The 25,716-nt window shown below is 37.2% G+C and overlaps 1 protein-coding gene across 8 annotated transcripts in view; it reads left to right on the top strand.

The window, feature by feature from the left end:
- LRRC28 (leucine rich repeat containing 28) overlaps positions 1-25,716 on the top strand; it is an 80,289-nt gene that overhangs the window by 20,754 nt on the left and 33,819 nt on the right. For 2 of the 8 annotated variants that reach the window (XM_074836957.1, XM_074836953.1), the window contains exons 3-6: positions 7,242-7,470; positions 12,006-12,046; positions 14,684-14,721; positions 15,469-15,606. In XM_074836957.1, coding sequence (XP_074693058.1) covers positions 7,242-7,470; positions 12,006-12,046; positions 14,684-14,721; positions 15,469-15,606 — 446 coding nt within the window. Of the gene's footprint in view, positions 1-4,375; positions 4,478-5,391; positions 5,489-5,812; positions 5,874-7,241; positions 7,471-12,005; positions 12,057-14,683; positions 14,722-15,468; positions 15,607-25,716 lie in introns of those variants that run through there. The other 6 variants (XM_074836958.1, XM_074836959.1, XM_074836955.1 and 3 more) reach the window with 5 other exon arrangements.

The raw sequence follows: 25,716 nt of genomic DNA, 5'->3' as shown, positions 1-25,716 counted from the left end.
ATATTGAAAAAGCATTTTATAAGACATTGTAAAGTGAAAACAAGGGTAATTAAAAGATTTGAAATTCTGGAAGGAAGAACGCAAACTGAAAAAATTCTTAGTAGTGACGATCACATCATAGCATATATTGTCTCTCCAGTAAAGTAAGAAGGTATGTTTCTTGAAGTCTTAGTTTGCAGAATCTGGTGATGACACAAGGCCCTCAGCACTTGTTAGAAGAAAAATCTAAGTCTGTAGTCCTCACAGATGAGGGAGAAAGACGCTCTCAGTGTCTGCAACAGCGTAAAGTGAAACTGCGTGCTCAACTGCATGAGAACTTTCAAAATTCCAATCCATGTACATTTTCTAGAGATAAGTGGAAGACAAAAGGATAGCACAAATCATTGACCCCCGTACTGGAATCCTGCCATGTAAGGGAGAGCTTTGCCATTTTCCTAGGCCATTTCAAACATCCAAGCGTGTGTTAAGCAGGTTCTTCTCCTGTCTGACCATGAAAAAGAAGTTCACTGGCTGTGAGACCCAGCAGATGTAGCAGACAGTCCACCAGGTTCCTACTGCTTTCCACGCTTGTGCATGTCATAGGCTAACGCTCTAGTACACACCAACACTTCAAGCGAGCAGAACCTAAAGAAAGCTGAAACTGCATTTGTTGATCACTGGATTGATCTGTTGATTCCTTGTGCCTAGAAGATTCCTCCAACCCACAGGACCTCTCTGTACCAGGTATAACTGCATGAGCTTAGTGTGTAGCGATGGATTTTTGCTTCACTACAAATCTCTGAATACAGTGATGTCCAAGAAGGCCCATCTTGTACTGCTAGTTAACATACCAAAGAGCAAAGGTTAAAAATATTTGCTAATTATCCCACCTTAAAGGGGAAACACTCTTCTGTCATGCACCAGTCACAATAAAGTTTCCTTCTGCTAAAAACTGACCATCAATTGCTCAGTGAATATTTTGATCATAATCCAAACTTACAAAGTCTAATTTAATGCAGATGATTCAATGTAAGTGGTATCCATAGTACTGGTGGAAAAGACTCAGCCAGGATTATTAGGGAGGCTGAAACTCAGTGTTCAGAACTCAAATTCAAAAGCTCAGTAAGACATTCTGGATTTCCTAGTTCTGTGAAATTGAGAGCTAGGAATCTTGTCACAAAAACCTCAATGAAAATAATTTCTTCATGTTTCACTTGACAAAACAAAAGAAAATGGTTGCATAAAGCTTTACCAAGATAGTTCCAAGTGCATCTTCCCAAAGTTGTTAGTCTCAAATACTTCCTTGTGTAATAAATTTGACAATGTATCATCATCTCTTTTCATTCATACTACATCATCTGGCTTGTATAGGTTTGGCACAAACAAAGGATCACCGGTGAAGCTGTGCCCATTTGCTCCAGTTACTGGATTTGTTCCAGTAAACCAACTGATGAAGGTGGGTCTTCAAGGCAATGGCACCTGCAAACTACTTAAATAGATCAATGCCTTCAAAGCTGCACTTCAGAACAAGTTTTATTAGTGTCTTTATGTAGACACAGAGAAGATCAGTCATCCTTCTGAGCAAGATGTAAATTTCAAGCCCCTCTTTCCTTGCTCTCACAAGCACAAAATTTAAGAATTAAACTAGGGTAAAGAAACAGTAAAAATCTACTTAGCAAAGGGTATCCCACTAGTCTCACTTGTTAGATGGGAATGACTTGGCAACCATGAGGCAAGCACTATCCTTAACGGAAGATCAGATTCCAACGCCCCTGCTCTGCTCATCATTTTTAGCCTTGTGACTCCACAGGCAAAACTGTACACCTGTGCTGTGCAAGATCAGAGCTTCAGAGATCAGCTTTCGGATCTGAGAGAGCAGCATTTTTTAGAAGCACTCCACGGAATTTGATGACACAAGCCTGGGAGATTGTGATGGCATTGGTCAAGGGGAAAAAAAATCGGACTGAGAATGAATGAGCGTGACGATTGCAGGCTACGCATGACAATAAAGAGAGAATCCTGAGTGACTACTTCAGGAAGCCAGATACAAGATAAAGTGGTGTGTAAACACTCAAATCACATCAGAAATTCTTGTGGATATCATAAAGCTCCAAGGTAACTGGCACTTACCTCTACATAGCTGATATGAACCTGATACAGCTCTAGAACAAGAAAATAAAATTTAATATAGTTGAGGTGGGTGAGGATGTCTGTTTGTATTGGCAAAGAACAGCTCCTCTCACTCTACAGACACTTCTGAAAAGCAGTCTGGAGGGAATCATATACACTACTCAATTATCAGTAGGTAGAATAAATTTTAAATACTGCTAGTAGGAACCCTCTCACTCAGAAAACAAGAGAGAGATTTTAGAAATACTCTTTCAAATCCTGTTTTAAAACTCCCCACTGAAATACTGACAGTTCCAGTACTTTATATATAATTAACATCTTTAATAGTTTCAGTGATCTTAAACTGCTTCTGCAGTTTATGTTGGATCCATGTGTATATTATGTTTTATAATCACTGAAGGCACACCCTGAGAGCTGTATTTGTTTCTGTGACAGAGCAGAACCAAAGACATTTCAGCATTGCTCTGATCTGTTTAGTCACTTTGTTGGTGTGAGCAGAAAAGAAGAAACAGACGAAAGTTTGCTCTTTGCAAAGAGAGTGCAGTAATCTTATCTCCTCCCTCTGTTGCAAAAAAACCCCTAACCAAAAGAACCCAAAAACACTACAACATAGTGTAAACAAATGCATTAAGTATCCCGGCTCTGTTAAGAGCAGGCCTCCCAAGGAAAAACCTTCATCCCTCCTGTCTGTACTTTAGTGGAAGAAGGCAGAAACATGATTTCTGTCCTGATCAATGACTTAATATCCTGGAGAAGAACATTTGGTTTGACACATCATTGAATTCCCTCTGATGAATGTGTTGCTAACTGTGCTCATGTTCAGCTTCTACTTTGGTCTGAAGCATGCTTAACTTTTAATTTCTCAGATATTTATAATGTGGGACCAAAGTGACATTAAGAAGTGTGATATAATTGCTGTTTTTAAAACCATGGTGGTATATAAGCAGGCCACTTCCTGGAATTTAACATCTAGCTGAGAAAAACAGACAAGTACTATCAACCACAGTAAGAAATAATGTGTGCAGTATGATATGATAAATGTGGAAGATGTTGAATTTTGAAGGGTAAATTATTTCATCTCAAATTATTTCAAGAAAATCTAATCTATTCATCTGAAAAAACAACTCCAAAAAAGACTGCAAGTGGCAAGTAAGACTGAGCAACTACACTTGTCAAAATCAATTATTGCCTCTCAAGTGTAGGAAAATGACAAATGAGCAATTAAGGATTGCTATTCTTTATTTAGAACTGAAAAAGAGAGAAATGAGTCTGCAAAAAAAAATCTTAAGCTTTTTCTGCATGTTAGTTTGCTTCAAATTAAAGTTCTGTGAATATATAATAGAGAAGAAATGCCTTCTGCAAGGTATTCATCTCCTACATTCAGCTTTTTGGTTTCCCTGCAGACCTGCTATGTGAACCTTGTTAAGACAAGTTTATGTTAATTAGCCTGTGGGAACTACAAAGAGGATTTCTGCAGCTGAGATTCCTTTTTTAGGCAGCTGGTAGGGCTGATCTTCCACAAAGAAGAACTTTTAATACCCGGCAATGTTAAATATTCCGAGTATGAGGGAACTTGCTGTCATTAGAGTACTGACATAACACAAACAAGACCTTCCCTAGGATAGGATTTATGTATTGGGTCATCTCAGTGTGTGTGAATACATATAAAATCACAATCAGGTGAACAGCATGTAGGTAAATTGAGGTTCCGTAATTCCCTTACCTGTTTCAACAGGCCAACTATCATGGGTAGAAATGATTGTGATAGGCAGGTTGTGGGTGTAGGCAGGAGTGCCTAAGGGTCCCCAGTCTGCTGTTAACAAAGAATTAAAAGGTAGTGTTAGTTGCACCAGAATTTGGCAGGGAAGATGATCTTTGGTCACCACAACTTTTACCTGCAAATGATGTTCTCCTTCAAAAGCTGTTAAGCAGGGATAAGTGTTGTTAACACTGGGAACTGTGAAAGCACCTAGGAGGGCAAGTTGAGCCCAAAGGAGACCCACTGGGAAGGAAGGGCACTCCCTGTCCCCACCGCCTGCCAGACCGTCCCGCCTTCCCGCGGCCGCAGCAGGAGGCGGGCGAGGCGCTGAGGTGGGGCGCCCTCCCATTGGCTGACAGGGAAAGGGGCAGGAGGCTAGGAGAGACGAGAACTTCTGATTGGGTGTCGGGCGGTGGCGTGCCTTGTGATTGGGTGGGGGGCGGGCGTGGGCGGTGAGGGGGCGGTGTTGTGGCGGGACGCGGGGCAGGGCGGCATCTCGCGAGAGTCGTGTGGCGGTAGCGGTCTCGCGCGGCTGCGGCCCGCTCCGCCCCCGGGTGCTTGGGCCGGCGCGGAGCGGGGCTGATCGCCGCTCTGGCGACACTGGTGCTGGTGAGTGACTTATCTCCCCCCCCCGGGCTGGGGGGTGGGCAGGGGGCGGGACAGGGCGGACCGGGTTCTGGGGGTGTGCGGGGCTGCCTCCGCTGCTCTGTCCCCTGCTGTCTGTCTGCCGGACCGCGCGGGTACGGCGCCTTCTCCCTGAGGGGGTGTCAGCCATCGCCGGCCCCCCGGGCCGAGGCCCGTTCCTCCTTGCCCATCTCTGGCTTCAGCCACGTGGGCGGCCTCCCGCCGTCTCCTCAGTCCTCACAGGCCTCCGCCTGTGGCAGCCCCCCCCCCCCAACACCCCCGCACAGCCGGGACAGGCCGGTTTCCCCGCGCTCCCCGGTGACAGACTGGCCTCCCCCAGTTCCCAGGGCCCGAGGAGCACCGAGCAGGGCGTCTCTATGCAGCCCCACCTCACAGCCTCGTTCTCTTGTGCCCTGCGGCTCCTCCGAATTTTCATCCGCCCCTGTGCGCTCCTTCCCCTCGGGCAGTCCCGCTCGGCTGGAGGCGGCCCGCAAGTCTTGGGGGGTCTCCTGAGCTTCCCGGTGTCACCCCTTCGCACGCCTTCACAGAGCCTCTGCTCCCTGCCGTGTGCTCAGTGAGGGTTTATTTCTGTCTTCTCCATCATCTGTGAAATGGGGGTTCTCTCCCCCGAATGACCTGACTCCACACAGGGCCATCACTGGGTGTTACCAGTCCTCATCCTCCCTTTTTCCTTTCCTTAAAGACCGTGATTGTGTCTGTTCCTTTTTGGTAGTGCTGTGTCTCATCTTTGCAAAAAAAGTATTTAGAGTGAAAAAGTTTGGCTGGTGGTGGAAGGGAGTAGGAGGGTTTTCCTTTGAAGTAACAGCCAGAATAGAGTAGGTTATGACTGGACTTTGCATTTGTGGCCTTGTATGTCTGTGTGTTCCTGTGTGCCACAGCTAAATGTGGTCAGTTGGTATGTGGAATCACAACTCTGAAGAAAAGGCGGCAAGTGCAGAACACCTAAAAAGCATCTCTGGACAACTGGATATTTATGTATGTGTTTTGTGACTTCACGTCTTTTCATTTAAAAAAAATATTTCAGGGGAAGGTGAGCTTACCTTTACCATTACTTATATTGTAGCAGTTAATGCTCAAATACTGTCAGACTATGTACATTAAAATTTCTAATGCTTTTTCTTGAATTATTTTAATGTTGATCACAGCTGGGGAGTTTGGTATTGTAGTGACTTCATTTCCTTTATCTGCTGCACCAAGGGAGCTTTAATGTTGCTAGTGCTAAGGGCCAGTGGTGTGTGTACCCTTTTTCCTTAAGATAGCTAATGAAGGCAACTGTTAGAGTGATGGTTCTTCTCACAGGAATACTGTTTAACCAAGGTTGAACAAATACTTTCTAATCTTCTGAAGGATTCTCAACAAGGTAATAATTTTTTTGCAGAACTGATCTTAGCATGGCTTAAATAACTCAAGACTAGAAAAGGTATGCAGGATATTATACCTAAGTTGTGATTAGTAGTGTTTATGGGGCTGTAAGAAAATAATCGCTGTGTTCATCTAGAAGGACTTAGGTCACTGTTAAAAACTGCTTATCTGCAAATCAAGGGAATTACTGAAACTGATAAAGTAGTTGGATTTATATGTGTGGTCCGGTTGCGACAGTCTTAGGCTGGGTAAGGAGTTTTGTTTACAAAGACTACCATATAATCTGACAGGATTCCTTCCCTTCCGATGTCTGTTATGATTAGAAATCTCTTCTTTGGTGAAGGAATGAACTAAAATAGAAAATGGTATTGGTGAAATGCGGTTATGATTCCTTGCCTTTCATTAAGTGAAGTTAATTTATACACGTGACTAGCAAACTGATAATTTTAAATTAATAAATAGACTGGATTTATTATGTTCTCCTCACTTCTGAGACAATTGAAAAGATGTAGCATTGCTTTTATCAAATCCAGACAACATAATAATGAGTAGAATTTCGGTTATACCTGAAAAGCAAGCTAAATAAAGTCTGGTTGCAGATACAAGTTAATTTTTAATTTGTCTTCATGTTTTTGTTTTCTGGGTTTGAAATTGTCAGTTAAAACTTGACATTTAGTTCTTTCTGGCTTTATTTTTAGGAAAGAGAGCTGAAAATCTGCTCTTACATTTAGTGCTTCATAAATTTTCTTGCTGTTTCAGATTTCTCATATATTAGTTTATTATTTCAAAATGCCCTACCTGGCTGTCCATCCCCAATATCTCTTCCAACTGATAAATTCTTCCAATACTTTTATATGGGAAAGCTTAACAACCTTTAACTGCCTTTTGTCATTCTGATTAAAGCTACATGAAGGCATTTTAGTCATCTGAAGTTAAAAACTCCCCTAATAAATTGTGCATTTTTCTTATGATCTGTGGATTCTTCTTTTAGCACATTTCAGGGAATAGATGGATCATCAATAGAACATCAATAATAGTTAGGAGAGAGAGATTTTTTTTTTTTTCTTGTGGTGGCAACTTTGACAAACTTATCTGAAAGGTCCATGGAAAGTGGCTGAAAAAAAGCATGTATACCTTAAGATCTTGTTATTTCAGGTCCAAAAACACGCTAAAACTTCATCCAGAAAATAATCAAAGACTTGCTTCTAACATATGTTATGGTGTGGATGTTCTGGGTACTTTATGTATTAACCAGAACGAGAGCATTTAGATAAATTATTAGTACATAATAACTAAATCTGCAAAAGAATGCATGGCATACACCTTGGTAATGTTGGGGTTTTTTTAATCTCTCTTTGTCTCCTAGAAATGGGTCTGCTTTCAGAAGATGCAATGCAGTAGAGGTGGTGCTTGGAACCGGATTAGTCATGGCATCAGAACTATGTAAAACAATCTCTGAGGCAAAGCTGGAAAGGCACAAGAACTTGTTCTTAAATTACCGAAATCTCCATCACTTTCCTTTGGAGTTACTGAAAGATGAGGGGCTGCAGTACTTGGAGAGACTTTATATGAAAAGAAATTCCCTGACCACATTGGTACGACAACCTCTTTATTGTGATGTTTACTGTTTGTATGTTTAGGAATTCTGATTTTTGGAACAGGAAAAAAACAAGATAATTTTTTTAAAAAGATAGTAATCTTATAGCAAACCTGATCCTGAATGATGTCATCCATTGTGAAATACTCATATTTGGTTGTACTTGCATAGGTAATGTAGAGTATAATAAATGAAAGTTTATGACATTTTATGGTTACCCTCTTGAAGCTCTGTCAAGATCTGGGGGTTTTCTTGTGAGGTTTTTCTTGTTTGAGTTAACTGCTATGGTCAGGCCTTTCCTACTGTTAGGTGATACTATGCAAGTCTAGTCTACGTTCCTTCATTAGGCTAAACAACTTTTACCTTGGTGTGTGTCTTATCTGAAAGGCATCGTCAATCCCAGGGTGTAATACAAAGCGTGCTGTTAAGGTTCCAGCAAAACTTGTGTCTATGAGCTGCTGTTGATAGAAGAACAAATAGTTAATTTCAGGGTTGTGGGATTTTCTGTTTTGTTGCTTTTCCCTGAAGAAATTCTCACCCTGAGTGAATGTTGTGACCCCAGAATTCAGTGTGGTCTACTTAAATAACTGTGAGATATTCTGAGCTGGTAAGACTCTAGAGAGAGTCAAAACTTGCCACTGTCAATAGACTCAAGTCTCCAAGTAATCCAGGGGTTTTTTTTGGTTTGTTTTTTTTTTTTTTCCTTGGCATCTTCTATGATATGGTAGGTAAAATAATAGCCAGGGCAGAGTAGCTGGAGGGCCTGGCTACTTAAAATTCACCAAAATCATATATTTTTCAGTGCTTCCTAGAACAAGTCCAGTATTCCAGTTTAAGGGATAATGTCTAAAGCTTTAACAATGATACATTAGAATTCCTCAATAAATGTTTCACTTCTTGAGCCAAAAGATTTTTGGAGATTTTATGCCTTTTCTTCATCTTGAATGAGTCACTTAAGTTTGCATGTACTGTAGAGAATTATTTTGGCACTTTTTGGTTTTGGGCAAGCCCTTTGCTTAATAATTTAATGGGAGTATAGGAGTCATGGTTACAAATTAAAGCTGCTTTAAAAATTAATCAAAGACTGTAAACAGTTCTGTTTTGACACTTTGTGAAATTCAGTGATTATTGAGTGGTGTAAGGTTCGTGAAGTTTGTACTGCTCAGAAGATGAAACAATAATAAGGAGAATTTTGCATGTCACTTCTCTGCATGTGTATGTGTTAGAGCCTAGGCTTTTTTTTTTCTCAAAGCAATTATAAAATAGAAACCAAAACAAAGTCTTGCAAGTAACAGCTTAGTTCCATTTTCCTTTCAATATCTGTTAATGCTACACACCAATAGATGTGGAAGATGGCATAAGAGTAATAACCCATGGTTACTGTCAACAGAAGATGTATCAAATGAGGGAGGCAGCTCTCGCCCAGTACTGTTTGGTATTATAATTGAGGCCTGGGATAAAAGAACGGAAACAATACTTAAAATGTAGATCACACCTAGGCAAAATTACTTGCAAACAGTGTGAAATAAAGCATTAGGATTCAAAACGATCAGGATGACTTGCTCATATTATGACTTAGGGGAATCTCATTCAGGTGTATAGCGCTATTGCTAGGACCTAGGCAAACAAAATTGGGTCTAAACAAAATTGGGTCTAATTCACTGAGTATCTGTTCAGCAGAATAGATGTTGGAAGTTTTAGTGGACAAAAATAGATCAAGTCAGCAGCATGTTACAAAAAAGGCAGATGTCTTTTTGGAACATAGAAAGTTTTGCAGCCTCCATTAAAAGCAGAAGGGAATAATTATTGGATACTGTTAAAGCATAAGCTGGAGCAAAGATTAAGTCTGGAGTTTCATACTTACGAACAACATAGGTAAACTGGAAAGAACATAGGAAGCAGCAACAAGGGATTTCTAGAGAACATGCCTTGTGAGAGAAGGTTGAGAGATTTAGGTTAATTCTGCTTGCAAAAAGAGAAGACAGAAGAAAAAAAAAATAGAAAAGGAATGGGGGAGAGCAGAAGTCATCAGTACTTTTACAAAGCAGTATTTTCATAATGAATTTTTTTGGCTGGTAGGACAAGTAATATGCTCACTTTGAGTAAAGAAGTAGTAAGTTAGTTACATGGAGAGCAGGGCAGGATATCTCATCTGAGAATAGTTGAAAACAAATAGGTTATTGAAGGAAGCTGTATTCATTTCACTGAGACTTTTTGACAGAGAAAATGTACCAATTTCGTTGAGGGGTAATCCTGTCTGAGTAGCTTTAATGTCTCTTTCAGTCTTGTGGTCCTTTGATTCTGTGCATGATGATGAGCATTAGCTCATCAATAAACGCTTTAAATTGCATATAAATTATTAGCAATCATCAAAACTAAATCTACAGCATTTTCTTCAAAGTAAGGTAGTACTTTGTCCGGTTCATTCCTTCAGAGTTCTGCAAAAATGTTGACTAAATCAGCTTTTCTTCTTTGTTCTTCTAAAATGACTCTAGTCCTTGACAGACAGCTGCTGTGAAAACACGTGGAACAGTTACACTGACAGAATTTACACGTACCTTGCCTAAGAACAATTTCATTTTTGTCTTCATTGGCAAAATGGAAATTATAGAGGGCTATGATGTAATGAATGGATCAAGAAGCTATATAGCAGCATCAAGTCTTCCAACTTCTCCTCATTTAATGTTTGACTGATAACATTAGCCTTTTGACAATCCTGTTTTCCCATCTATTAAAAGGAAATGTGAGTTTTCCTTGATGGCACTGTCAGAAGTATGATCTAGCCATATCAAACAATTGTTCTTGATTTAACAACTCAATGTGCGATGCTGTCCTGTTCAGACAGATCAGCAGGTTCACTCTTTGAAAAATGTCCAGTGGGTTTGAGGGCAAGGCAAGCTTCCCTAAACCAGTGGCAGAGTCGATGATTCCTTTATAATCATTTTTTGTTGTCGTTGCCAATAGAGAAAAGAGTTAGTTTTACCTCTCAATTGCTGGTTCATGAATAGATGTTTTTTAATCTCAATTTCATTGTAGGATGTTATATTGAGCAATTTTGACTCAGACACATTGTTTTTGTGGTACTCAAGAAGATAAGTGGAACTTATTAAAGACTTGCTAAACTTAAAGTTGTGTCTCTCCTGACTTTAGCTCTCTTACAATATGAAGCAGTTAAAGCAAGAATAAGAGTATAATCTTCATGTATAATGTGAAAATAGTTTGTGATTCAGGCTAGTATCCTTATACTAATAAAGGGTGTAGGATGACAGTGAATTTGTTTTTTCATTTTCCCTCTTCTTTTTTTTAAATTAAAGCTTGCATTTTTTGTGCTTGAGCATGTTGCAGCCTTTGCGTATTTTCTCAGTTTAAGCTTTTCTCTTTGACCAAATAAAATTCTACGCCGAGAAGATAACTGCACTGTGGCAAACGTTCCAGTAGGTGGCAACAACTGATTAGGTATAGCCTGTTTCTTGGGTCTTAATGTCAACAGATTGATTTTATTGAGCCATCATTTGCTGCTCCATAGTTAGAAACAAGCTATTTTTTGTACTTGGATCTAGGATGTGGCATGTTTGCTACATAAGAATATTATGACTACTTTTTCAGGTTAGCATATTCCTTCATAATAAATTTATAAACACTAAGTTAAGTATTTTAGATAATAATATACCTTAAAGTTACATGTCAGAAAATTGCTAGGTGTTTTTTAACAGGAAGTTGACCATGTGATCGAGTTGACTTTAAAATTCATTTATTTCTGCATATATGTATATTGTACAAACATTTTTCAATAAAACATATCTGTTTAAAGTAGATTTCTTGAGCAATAAAACTGTCTTAACCTTGAATAACTTTGAACAGTTACCAACATGACATCTGAAACTTGTGAAGCTAGTTTTGTGATATATGTTCATGGTTATAAATGCCATCAAGAAACAGAATTGCAGCTAGGGATCAGTTAGCAGTTAGAAAATGATATGCATGTTAATATGTAAATATGTAAATTTAGTTTGATGAATTCAGCACTTCTGGCTTGGTGGTAATTGACTAAGTCACACTAAGTTTGTAGGTCATTTTCCAATTTAGCATTACAAAATAAAATACATTATGGTTAGATGTCTTGTATAGTTCTTGTTCTACTTTAAGTCTGTAAAGGTCGCAGCTTCTTAGCAGTCTCTTGGTTTCAACTAACTCAATTATTTTAATATATTTTCAAAACTTGAGGTTTTGGTAATCCATTTTTTCAGCCTCAGAAATCTGACTACCATTTGATTGAGGACATGTTGATGTCACTTCTAGGCTGTAGTTCTGTTTCGGTAGTGAATTGCTCACCTTTCACATATCCCAGATTGCACTGATGGAGAATGTGCGGGGATGTGGAAATAGGGTATTGTATACAAGCTCCTTGTTGCCATTTTTTCTGTGACTAGGTGCTGATGTGTTTTAGTATGGTTATTAAAATGAGTTGGGTACACAATATGTGTGTGTCTGGTTTTTGTTTTGAAACCTAAAAAATCTCTAACTCTTTTTCAGCCAGAAAACCTTGCACAGAAGCTTCCAAACCTCGTGGAATTGTGAGTTTGTGTAGGAGTTCTAATATATTTTTACTATGCTGATCCATCTTATCTTAAAATAATTCTAGAATGTATTGCTTGCACATAACCTACCTCTTAAGTGTGAAGGGTTTTCTTGGAGGGCAAGAAAGGATCATTTTTCTGTTTTTTTTTTTTTTTTTTTTGTTTAAATGATGTCTATCCAGATGTATTCAGTCCCATGTTAATATTTTTTTATAATTTCTTGGTTTTTGTATAACAAGAACTGTTATACAAATGTCTACACTGCTAAGGGAAAAAATACTTACCCCCAACTCCTCTGTAGACTGTTGTCACCCTGATAAAGCACTGGAACCTCCAAATACAATGGTCAGATGGTTATGACAGAGCTAGAGTAACATGTTACAGCCTCCAGCCCATCCCTAGTTGCTCATTTCCACCCCAGCTACCAGGGGTATTATGATCTCAGTCTTGCTGATTGTAGTAATAAGGTTTTTTGGAACTAAGTCACAGATTGTCAAATAGAAGCAGGAATGAGCAGGTACTGTAGCAACTATTTCATGATTGTTGTAGGCTGAGTAGTTTATCCAGTCTTGTCCAAAGAAGGGACATCACATGAATTGTATTATTTTGGCAATTAATTTTAAGCTGTAAGCCCCTGAGTCAATATTTTCTTCTCTCCCCTTTTCTTGTAAGGTTATGATTTCCTTGTATGGTAAGATTGATGGTGGGGGCGTTAAAAGGGACATCCTCTTTTCCCCATATAACTCATTTGACTCACTTCCAGTTGAGTAACTGATTCTGTTTATTTAATGAAAACCTCCAGATAGGAGGAGGTGTATATCTGAGTAGTCCAATGTATTCAGCTGTCTGATCTTGTCATCTTAATTTGGCCCTTGAAAAGCACACCTTTCTGGTACACGCGACCACAGTATAATTGAACTGGTTTGTAGGTCACTGCAGTCTCCAACTTGCTTAAGAGACAGTCTTGTCTTATCATGCCTGAGTCTTGAGAGTATGTTTATGCTCTGAAGCAGTAAAATAAATATTTTTGTATTTGATATGCTTAGTATTTAATGATTTGCTATGGGACATCAGGAAATCTTTGTTATCTGATGATGCCTTTAGGAAAACCTATATAAATTACAGCTTAAAATAATCTCTTCTACTGAATTATAGAAGCCAAACCTAATTGTTTGGGGTTCAGCAAGCTTAGTTGTACCACCATTATTCCACACATTCTAGAGAGAACTGCAGTGAGCCTGCAGTGGGCCTGTGATTTCTGTAGCTAATCGTACAAGTCAATTTTTGATCAGACAATAAGATATCTTTTGTTGACAGAGAAGAGACCACAAAATAAAGATTTATTTAAAGAATAACTTGTTACAGTAGCTTTAAATTTTGAAAGACAAACTTAACTGATTTTCCTGAAAGTTACATCCTTAGCAATTTCACTACGTATTTTAAAAAACTTCACTATTGTCTGTGTTTCTTTGTATATCGTGTCCCTCGTGCTGGGGTCATAATATACACTTTTTTTAGCTCTAGTTAAATAGTTCACAAGTATTTTCAGGAGCTGCAGCTGAAATGAGTAGGAGAATTCTCATCCTGAGGTTTTATATATATATATATAAGGATTTCTACAAACATATCTGCTATCCTTATGTTTGTTACATTTTTAGTAAACTTTAAATGTATGCAATTTTTAAAGAAAAAGAGAAGGCTCAGATGCTTCATGCAATTGAAATGCTCAGATGTCTTTTTCCTTGTTCTGTCTCTATTTCCCTGAAAAGATGGGCTCCTACTTCAGGAAATGGTATTTGAATAGAATGGGAAAAAATATGCTGTGCAAATAATTTCCATGTGTGCTGAAGCAATTGGACACCGAGTACTCAGTGTTCCTTTACAGTTAGCTATCAATATTTGAAACTATTGTTACTGTTATTTTCTACAAGACCTCTTGGTGTTTTTGCAGCAATGTTGATTAAAAACTAAAATGTGTAAACTCTGGTTTTTAATGTTACTAGTAGTACTGGAAGTGCTCCAGAAGAGGGTGCTGAATATTCTTTGTGAGAGATGTAGCCATCCTCATTAACTACCGAAATGACCATGTGTAAGACTGGGTTTTTCTTTTGAAAAATATGTTCTAGGTTTGAAAAACCCACTTGCAGTGAGTAGATCATATGCTTGTTTCTCCAGTCAGTAAAGGTGTAAGAGTTTATGAGCAGGGCAAGATGTTCATAACTGTATAACTTGTGTGGGTTTGGACTTTTTTTTTCTTGCCCAGCATTTAGTGTGGAATAACCTGGTGATCAAATATGGTTCATTCTGGTTATTCTGTGTGCTTTATTCTTTTTCCTTTTTTTTTTCCTGACTCTCAAAACTAAAGGGCATTATTATTGTAACTGTAAATGTTTTGTTTTAAATAATTGTATATCATTCTCTTTTATTTTTGTTAATCATTTAATAGTCTAAGTGAAACCTAAGTACCTATCCATTGCCAGTTTATACAGTTTCCACAGCTTTTGTGGTCATAGAGAGGAATGGCTTTGAGGGTGCTCTTTCAATCTGAAACTGGATATTTTGCAAACTGATTATGTAGCAGAAGTCCTTGAGGGTAACAGGTGGTGTCCTCTGCTTTTTTTCTCATCCCCCCAGGTACCTTCATTCAAATAACATAGTTGTTGTACCTGAAGGTAAGTAATCTACCAGCTCACAATAAGTGGCAGGAATCATAAAATATTCATTTTTCTTCTTTGAAGAGGCCTATTTTCCTTTATTTTCCCATAAAACATTAAAGATTTTCATACAAAATATACCAGTGTAGCTCTTAGTCGGTAATATTCTTGTTTATTCTATGTTAAATTCTTTTAATGAATTCTCAAATGCACCTAAATGCTGTTTGCTTCAGTTCTAATTGCAGAAAGTGAAAAAGCTAAATGGCACTCATCTACAGAAACAAAAAATCCAGAGTGTCTTCTGCTTTCAGACGGCTACCACGCAGAATATTCTGCTGGTTTAGATCATGACAGATTTGAAACCTAAAAGCATCAAGAACTTGTAGTAGTTTGTCTTCCTTGTCTTAGTTGTACAGTTATGTGCCCAACTTCAGGAAAGTACTTTAAACTCTTTTTGAATATATAAATCGGATAGACATGGAAAAAGTGATTTCAGAGTGGAATCGTCTGAGGAGAGTCTAGAAATGGGAGTATTCTGTACATGACTCTTTTTTCCATCCCTGTCTCACTGCCAGCAGTACTGTTTGTTAGATAGATAAGCATTTCCACAAATTATGTCATTCAGTTGTGAGACCGGCTTTAATACGTCAAAATCTGCTCAGACATAGGTGTTAGGTACTGTGGCTTTTTATCCCCTCATAGTCCTATTAAGACTTTAACATTACTGTTGGGTCACATTCATGTTCTAATCTGTTCTCTCACAAGCCATTGGCTCCCTCGTTAAACTGCAGTTTCTGGACCTAAGTGATAATGCCCTCGAAATTGTGTGTCCAGAGATTGGCCGCCTGAGATCTTTACGTCATCTTCGCTTGGCTAACAACCAGCTGAAATATCTACCTGCAGGTAAGTACAAATGCATGAGGGATTACAGCAATGACAAATTCCATTTGAACTTAATTTGCATAGCGATCTGCTCTAGGTTTATTTGTATCTTACAGTTGAAGCACGGCACAACTTGCATTTAAAGACTAGGCAGGGATTGCCACCTTACATATTGTACTAAATATACTCTGTAGTTAGAAAAAAAGCCATGTACTTGAGGTAAAGTCCTGAAAAATGTTTCTGAAGTGGGAAGAAAATGTATCTATTTAATAGTCTTTGCCATTGTATCAAGAAAATATTGAACTTCCTTGAGAAGACATAAAATGCCAGTGACAACTGTCATGATAAAGTGATGTTTCTTCCAATTTTTCAGAATATAAAGGATTCCAGTCCTTCCTTACTTACTTTTTGCCCAACAGCCCCATTCTTATATTTTCTAAGACACATGTCTAGTAGGTTTGCCTATGGCAGTTCTACCTCACTATGACAGTAAATAACAAATGTCTTGCTAGTTTATAATAAAAAAGCAAAATTTATTCAGAGTAAATGTGACACAAAGTCAGAAATAGTTGGCCATAGGCAGATTTTGAATGATTTTTTTTTTGTTTGCCTTCAAAATACTTTGATAAGCAGACATAACTGGTTATTCTTCTTCCATTACCCTTACACATAACACGCTGGTGATTTTCAAATTATTTTTTTCATTTTATTTTTTAATCTTTCTTTGACATATTTGCATTTTCTGATTTGCAGAGAAAATAAAAATCTAAGGCCAGTATTTCAAAAAACTGGTCTAACTTTAACAGGATTAGTTTTTGGCTCTAATTTTAACTAACTTCTCAGTGTGACCTTCATGTGTTTGTAAGTTCACATTGTTTGTTCTCAATAAATATATTGCAATTGCTTCTTGAAGCTTTGGGTGCAGAAATGTAGCTGTCCTTTGCTTGTACTTTTTAGGCATAATAAGCTTAATAAGAACAAGTCAAAGGATGATTATGATTAGAAAAAAATTATATGACTGTGTAAATGCTCTGGAATGAAATTAGATAAACCTGTTAAACATTATGACCCAAGGCCAATAAAATTTCCATCAATTTTCAGATGTCCTACATTCAAAAGGAAGGAGTGACTTGAGTGTGCTTTATGTTCCTCAAAGATAATTTACCTTATGGTGCTGTACCATGAAAGAAAGACTTGTTCAAAGCAAAAGTGACACATTTTCTGCAAAACTTCACACATTAACTTAAAAAGGTTCCAAAAAAGACTTTCAAAAGGATAATTTACATTACTGAAGAGTTGATTTCAAGTCTACCACATTTGATTAGGAACTGGTATCAGCTGCATAGGCACACTGCATTTAATTTCTCCTGAAGTTTACAAAATTTGGTACTGAGCATTGTCCTAAGTGTGTTTAGTTTTGTGTGCATGAAAATTTTGCATGCTTAGAAATAATGCTACTGTTGCCTACTTTTGAATCAGAGAATCCAGTGATGTCTGGTCTTTCTGCTTTTACTGGTAGTGTACCATCAGTTTATAGGTATGCCATTACTGCTGTCATTACTAATCCTGTCTGTTCAGATGCTGTCAGTGTCGGCATGACTGGATGTCATCTAGTTTGAGTGTTATCAGTCTGAGCAAGATTAGTCTTTCACTTAAACTGGAGGGTTTGCCCACTGGAGAGTTTATCTACTGCATTGAGTGTTTCCTAAACATAACACTTCCCGAAGAGGGCTTCCAAGCATATTTTTATAGTTTTTCTTTGTAAAATTGCAAAGATGTCAAAGATGACTTTGTTATAAAGTCTTTGAGTTTGAAAATAACATTTACGTTCAACAATTGAAATACAGAGCAAAATAGTAAGTTTTGATGAACTGTTTTATCCCTAATTATATTGGTAGCATGAATCTTCATGATACTGTTAGCGTTTCTGTCAGAAAGCTAGCAGAGTCAATAAAATGAACTAGGATGAGATGGGATTTCACAGCAGTACATCTTTTTACTGTGCGTTAACTGCTTTCTCTACAGAAATGCAGATGCTGCATTGCAATGCATTGTTAGGGAAAGACAGCTCTTAATTGCTCTTAATTTATAATAAGTAACCATTTAAGACATCATTTAGCTTGTTACTAGTGTGCCTTGTGCAGACTTTAAAGATCTGCATTAAAAAACAGCTTTCTGGTACAGGTGATGGTCATTTATGGAAGTAACATTTTTAAAACTCATGACCATCATTTTTTCCAGACTTAGTCTTGCTCATATCACACAAATGGCAGTGAACAGTGTATCACAACAGAGGATTCAGTTAAGAAAGCTGATCAATACTCACCTTGTGTAACCAGATAGGCCAACTTGCAGCATGATGTCATCACATAAAAAGCTTACTTCAGAGTTGTTGCCCCGTCATTCCTCCTGTCTCTCCCTTCCCAGTGTCTGGGAGTGCCTGAGTACCCTCAGGCTTTGTTGAAACTACATGGATCTCTAGGAGGATACTCTTAGTAATATCCTTAATCAATTGCTAAAAAATCTCTTTCATTACAACTGCAGAACAGTTGGATAGTAAATGTTTGCCATTAAGCGTCTGAACACCCACACTTTTCCATTGCATTTTATATTTTGAGAATGATTCTCTGTTGTGTCTTCTTTAATGGTGATTAAGAAACAATGCAGTTAATAGCATATGTTGCTTCATTATCCATTTTTAATGTTTTTGTTCCACAGTTGTGCTCTTTACGTTCATCTTTAGTATTTAAGATTTGCCTTATGGAAATCTAGCATAACTCTGATTTTAAAACAAGTAGTCTAATGAAGCCCTGTAAACATTTGTCTTCAGTCTGATTGTAGACATTCTTCAGACTCTAATAAAGGTTAAGGCTGTGCTGTGGTTTATCTTCAATGTGATGGACAAGATTTTAGTCTCTAAGTACCTGTTTTCATAAAACTTGTGAGAATTTAATAATGAAGACATCTCTTAGGTTTGGCCATGATTGTCCTACTAGTTTTAAAAAGTTACTTTAAAGGAGGAGGTGGGGGAGAATGATGAAAATACATACAGACAGCATGAATACATAAGCCTTAGTTTCCTGAAGAAATCGGGCAATACAGGACTGATGAGGGGAAAAAGGGCATTAGGTGAAGCATGGAAATTGTGTTCCTTGGAGAATAGAAAACACTTTCAATGCTGTGGCACTCTTGTAGTAGTGTAAATGATAATCCTACCTTTGTGTTTAGGGACCACTACCAAATCTGTGTCACTCATGGGTAGGATCATGTACTTTGTCGAGGCACTTTGTTTAATTGTACACTACCACTGAAACAATGGGACTTCTATCACGCATCATTAAATTGTTGAGAATTGTTGAAAGATGACTAAGCTGAACTTGATGAGAAAAGAAAAATTTGTCCAGAATAAGCTTGTTGAAACTGAAATATAATACAAAATGGCTGGACGAAAACGCTTCGTGAAATTCTCTTCAAGTCATGTTTTGAATATACTTTGGATAAGGTTAATAAGTGGAACAGCTTCTGCCTAATGCAGAGTCATCAGTGTCTAGAGTCCATGGTAATCAGAATCACTAACCAAGAGGCTCTGTCTTCAAGAGGAGAGCTGATTAAAAGAGTTGCAGATAAGTAAGATGATGAGATTTAATATTATAAAGTTCTCTTGAGCACTTTTTTCATTGAAATGCACAGCATTTTTTGTTTGGCAAACTGTAAATCTTGTAGCTTCTGTCTTTTAACAATTTCGCGGTTCTTTTATTTGGCTGTGTTATATGTAATTCTTGAACATGAGGTAAAGTTTTGTGAAGCTTTCTACTATTTAACTGTAGCACTTAAATAATCTAAATTCTTTTGAGGGCCATTTGGAAATACATAATGACAGAGATCTTAATTGAAAAAAATCTTAGAGTTGCAGCATAAACATAAGATTGTTATTATTTCATATTATTCCATTAGTTCATGTATAAGCTTGACTTAAAGTTGACATTACATTTCGTAGTAGCTTAACTTCATGGGGGTTTTTTTAGAGGTTTCTCTTTATTCAGAGAATTGATGTTTCATTTTAAATTAGAATTTTAGAGTTAGTCCTATATGAATGGCTTGTCAGAAGTAAGTTTTCTGAATCTTCTCACTTATGAATGACTAATTAGAAAGTTCCCCTTTGTTTCTGATGTTTATAATGCATATTTCAACTTTCATTTTTGAGAAAATATATTTCCTCTTTGTGTAAGAATTACTGCATCATTTGGGGAAAAAAAAAAAAAAATCCAGTGAGATATACCAGAAAAATTATTCTTCCAGAGTCCCAAAGCCAAGGTTATCTCTGTTTTGCTGTGTTACAATTTAGATTGGATTTCACTTTAGTCTTGGAAACCTTTGATGTGACATGATGGCTTTTCAGGTTTACATTTTAGTCTTGTAGTTAGTGAATGCACGTTTGGACAACAGATGACTTAAAAGAGGGTGGGTTATACTCAAAGTTGGACTTAAGTTTTGTATTTGACAAGGATTAGATTTTATTGTGCATTACTTGAGAGATATTTCTCCTTAGAAATGGCAAGTTGTAGCATCTTGTTCTAAGATTTAATTAAAAATGAGGTTATGTTTATTCAGCACATGCTGGAGTTAATTATAGATTTACTAAAATGAAAAGCTTAATGTTTTGCCAAGTCAAGAGCAAAAGCTAAGTAATTAAACAAAGAATAGGGTATAGTTTATGATCCCAGCCCATCTTTTGGCAAAGTTCCCTTTAAGAAGGGAAAAAAAATAATCAGGGGTTGTCTTTACATGGACTAGACCAAGTTTCCCTTTGTATTTGTTGTCAGGGAACTTTAAAAAACAAGAGTTGAGCACATTGATCGGGGCGGGGGGGAAATAAAATGCAGTCAGATAATACCAAACTTCATGTAAACTGTGCAATGCTATTTCTTTAATCTGTAAAGTGAAAGTGCAGGTGACTAGGGAGCACCAGCAGTTGCTGTTGCCTGAAGCAGATCTCTCTGAAGCAGTACAGATCTCTCTGCAAGAGTCAAAGGCAGGTTTAGCAAATGCCCTTTCTTCCCCACATGAGGGAATGTGTGGCTTCCATTTCAAATTGACATTTCCATGTTGCCTTTGAGACTGATGCGTATTGCATCTACTTGTTGCCATTTTGCTTCATTTAGCTAGAATCCAAAGGAAAATGTATTCATCTGTCTTTGGTGTTTTTAAAGTGCAAACTGCAACAATATTTAGGGGAAGTTAATAGCACATAGACTCTTCATTTCATTTCTGTTCAAATCCTTTTCCTTTTTAAGGCAAAATGTTTTAGAAATATAGTCAGTTTAAGCCTCATTAAAATACATTTGTGGGCTTACAAAACTTGCTCTTCAAAGCGTTTGAGAAAGATCCTGTGAAGCTGATAAGGGAGTGTTATCCTCATTTTACAGAATGGAAAAAAGTGTTTTTAACAGAATTGATTTGCTCCAGGCCACAGCAGGAGTCAGTGTTAGCCAGAAATAGAACTTGGGTGTTCCCATTCCATTTAAGACCACACCTTTTTGAAGCTGATCATATTTAATATTGGGGAGGATTGAGTCTTTCCACCCGTTATTAGGAAATTAATAATTATCTCTCCATAATGAATAAACCTCTAAGTTAATAGGAAATTAATAGCGGTAAGATCAGTGAGTTTTTGAAACTGAAAGAACTGGCACATCCAGAAGGCTGGAAGAGTTCATGAAGATGAAATTTGAAAAATATAACTTACAGATAAATACTAGATTATTTTCTCCTGAGTAGGTAACTTCAGTGGTAATGACAAAAAAGGTTCAATTGTTATTAAAATCATAAATCAAAGGATAACTGTGGATTACTGCTTTGCCTATTTATAAAGTAACCCTTGGAATGTTAATTGATTATTGCTAAGTCTGTTTTGCTTAGCAATTTGCTTTGCTAATTGGGGGCAAGAGAAACTTACAGACACGAAAACTGCATATTCATTTCTCACTTTTTTTAAGTTGCTATAAAGTACAATATCTGTATTTACTATTCATACCAGTATTTCACTGGTAAAGACTTGTTGAATACCCAATTTAGTAATCTGGAATAGAGCTCAATATATGGTATTTCAGTAAATCTTAATTAAAGGCATATAAACACAACTTCTTCCCTACCTCCTTTTCACAGTAGATTTCTACTGATCGTGGGTACAGCATACCAATAATTCTATTCTTATTTTAGACCCTGGCATTAAAATATGTAGGCCTAACTCATTTTTTAAACTTGTTTTCCATATTTTGATTTAGAGCCTACAAAATGGGAGGGACTAAATTTGTCTGGCTTCTTTATTTCCCTCTTATATTTCCCTTCTGCTTTTATTACTGTCTCTGATTACCGTAGCTTGCTTTGATACTTAATAAAGTTCAATTTTTTTTATAATGATTGTGAGTTTAAAAGCAAAGGCACAAACTGATGCAGACCCTGTGCTTTTTTCAGAGTTGGCATAACCTTAGTCCACTCTGCTTTCCTAATTTAGTAACATGTATAAAAATATGCACGACGGGACAGGTTTGGTACGCCAGGCACCCATCCAGGAGTGTGGTGTTTTTAAGTAAATGCACTTGTGGGGATTTGAGGAAAACATAGATTAGGTTACATGAGCTTTGCACTCTGTAAGTATGTGACTATTTAAAGGAACATGGTGTCTTAAATAAAAATCTCTTTTAATTATTATCGTAATACATTGCTTTCCTTGAAGTAGGTTGATGCCTAATCATTAAAAACAGGTTTTTCTTTGCACAGATCTGTAAAATATATGCTCTGTTTAATAATTCATTTCTAGATTCAATTTACTGTATAAAACTAAGAGTCAGTGTCCTAAGGTTTACGTTAGCTCTTAGTTCAACAAGAACAAATTTTTTTTTTATCGATGCAAAACTTACCCACGCTTGCTTTACTGTATCATTTTTTTACATCAGGATTTGTAATGCTTCAGTGATTTATGCTGTATTGATGTAGAAGCACAATAAAAATATCTGATAGTATCTTTAAGACATTCTTTGGATTTCTAGGAGGAAGAGATTTTTACATGTTTCCATGTTGTATAAACTCTAATACAGTCCTGTCCTGACAGCCTGTAAGGACTGAAATTTTTTATATATTTAAATAAAATATTTATATATTATAGCGGAGTGATCTCAGAAGAGTTAGGAGCAAAATGGCAATGTGGATGGTCACTGATTGTCATTGGACTTTGTGACCCAAATAGAGATGACCAAAGCACAGGGTAGTATATTGTACAAGTGATATTCCTTATAGATTAGCTTTTATGCGTGTCCAAACACAGTGGTATCTATTTAATTAAAGGATGTTGGTTGAGTGAGATTTTATAACAGTCTGTCTTGCTCAAACATTTGGTTTGGGTTAAATTCTCAGGAGGACTGCTAGTGCTTCTGAGTGCTTTAAATTTATGGGAAGGGAAGACAGAGAATAAAAAAAATCCATTAAATTCCTGGAAATTTTCATTAACTGAAGTTTCTCCTGTATACACTCACCTGTATAGTGGATCAGAATGAGTCATCTGTGTATACAGAGCTGCTCACTCTTCTCTCTTTGTCTGCTTGGCCCTTCTTACAGTTATTTTTTCTCCACTTCCCCTCCCCCATTGAGGGGCTTTTAAAAAACTCTTTGTAAGTATCATACAACATCTTTTAGTATACCATGGAAGGTTCCTAATGTTACTGGATGCTGGTTGCAAAAATAGTAATATAAACATATAGTCAGACAAATTCTAGAGCTATATTTTAAGCTTAAGATGTTGTTCTAATGTATGCTTTTGTTCCAACACTTCTTCCAGATAGGCTTCTGTTGGGCATACTGGAACTGAAATATTTCCCGTAACTGTAGCAGAAATGATGTTAAGAAACAAAACAAAAAAAAACCCAACAAAACTATCTCTTTCAACAATGGCCTGTGGTATTCCTCATTATGGTGTTGCACAGCAGGTTCTCAAAAATGCATGTGCTAAGTATGTATGTGTTGTAATTCATTAATCTGAAAACTAATAGAAAACAGTTGGAAGAAGCCATCAATGTCTGTCATTGTAACATTTAAATTACATATTCAGATATTGCTTTGTGTACTAGGTTTATTGGACTAGAAAATTCCATCTTAAAATTTGCTATTCTAATTTAGCACAATCAGTGGAAAAAGTATTTGGAAATTAAGCTATTTTAATGAGCATGTTTTTAGTTAAAAAAAAGAAATTATGATACGGCTTAGTGCATCATATTCCCAAGTACCTGCAATTTTATAAAACATAAATCTTAAAGCAACTTCTGTGGTCATTACCTATCGGGGACAAACTGAAACTGACATTGAGGTTTCATGTCAATAAATTGAAGGCTACAATCCTGTTGAGACAGAAGCCTAATGACCAAATGTTGAGCTTTCTGTTAGGTTTACAATATTTAAAAGTCACTCAAAATCATAACATAACTTTACTGATTTCAATTTTTTTCTCCTTTTTACAGTATTTTAGCAAGATGATAATGATTTTTGGATCAATTACACTTTTTCTTAGTTCCCTACTTTGGTTTTGGTGATGCTTTGATTTGAAAAATCTCTGCCTGGTTGAGTTTTGACTGTAGTTAAAACATGAATAGTGTGCTCATGTAATTACTGAGTTTATGAATGGATCCGAGAATGTCTGAGAGTAGAGTGCTGTCCATCAGCATTTCAGTCCATGTTAATTTAATTTGGATTCTTTGTATGATGTGGGCAGAGATTGGCCTGTAAAGGTTCCCTTTTTATGTGACAGTTCTTACTGGCTGCAGAATCTTAGTGAAAGATATGGTGGCATCACATGTCTGGAAAGAGACATTTCTCCGAATGACACCATGTGAGTTATAATCACTGAAATACTTTTTTATTATATTATAGAACGAACCTGATTTTAGAGGGTAAGATGTCAATGCAAGGCTGCCTGTGACCTGCTGTTGCCCAATTTTTTCTTTTCAATTTCGATTTTCTTTGCCAAAATCCCAGATAATTATGGTTTTAGTGCTTTGAAATAAGTTTCTGAGAATGGGCCAGTGTTCACATTTGTTCCCTACTATTCCACGTGAGATCCTTGTGAAAGTTACCATGCGTCAGACTTGCAGAATCTGGCCCTACTTTCCCCCCCCCCCACACTATCCCTTCTCTGAAAGGAAACCTGGTAAGATGTAGGTGAAATCAGGACGGAGCAGAGAGGAGCCAACCTAATTATTACCAGTGGTGCTCTCAAGCCTGTTGTGCTTCTGGCTTTGCAGTACTCCACTTGTGAAAAATCAAAATCTTTGCAGGAACACGTATGTTTTCTAAGCTCTGGGCCATGGGCTTTCCCCCTGGTAGCTGTCCCCCTCAAGGGCTTTTAGACAGGAGATAAAGGAGTTTGAGTGCTGCTTCTAATGTTGAGGTACTTGGACGATTTGCGCATTCCTGAGAGTATGGGAGCTGATTTAACTGGATTCTCTATTGTTAAGAGATTTGGTACTGCATCTTGAATCCTCATTCTTCTGTTCGGCAGTCCTTGATTTCTCAAGTCACTGTAAGCATTGTTTCTCCAGGGGTTTTCCTCTTGTCTGTGGGGGTGGACAGGAATTTTAAAGATGTTGAGAGTGCTTTAAGTAATCGTGACAAGCATTCATCTGAAGCTTTAAAACTTTTTGGAGATGTTGGAGATCTTAATATAACTGTAGAAGCATCATAGTTATGTTGCATGTTCGTATGCCTTTTTATTAAAGAAAGTCTTAAGTACAACTCATTTCAACACAGTTCATTAAACATAAAATTGCATATTTTTCTAGTAAACTCAATTTGAGATTTCTCAGTAAATTGTTAAATTACAGATTTTAAAAAAAAGCCTTGCATGTTCAAGTGACTTCCAAACTTTGCTTTAAAAAGTCAGCCAGTCATATGGCGCATGCAAAATATTAAATGGAAAGAAATTGAAAATCAAATATTGATTTCAATACTAGAGTGAGAAGAAGTCTTTCGATGATAATAAAATCAATAACAGGAGAAATGCTGCTACCACATGAAAATAGTTCATACAGTAACAGACAAAGTAGTCTTTCAAACATCTGACAGAAGAAATGGCAATCTGAATTT

This window comes from Strix aluco, chromosome 12 (assembly GCF_031877795.1).
Source record: "Strix aluco isolate bStrAlu1 chromosome 12, bStrAlu1.hap1, whole genome shotgun sequence".
Lineage (NCBI taxonomy): Eukaryota > Metazoa > Chordata > Aves > Strigiformes > Strigidae > Strix > Strix aluco.
This window is presented reverse-complemented; position numbering and strand designations above follow the sequence as displayed.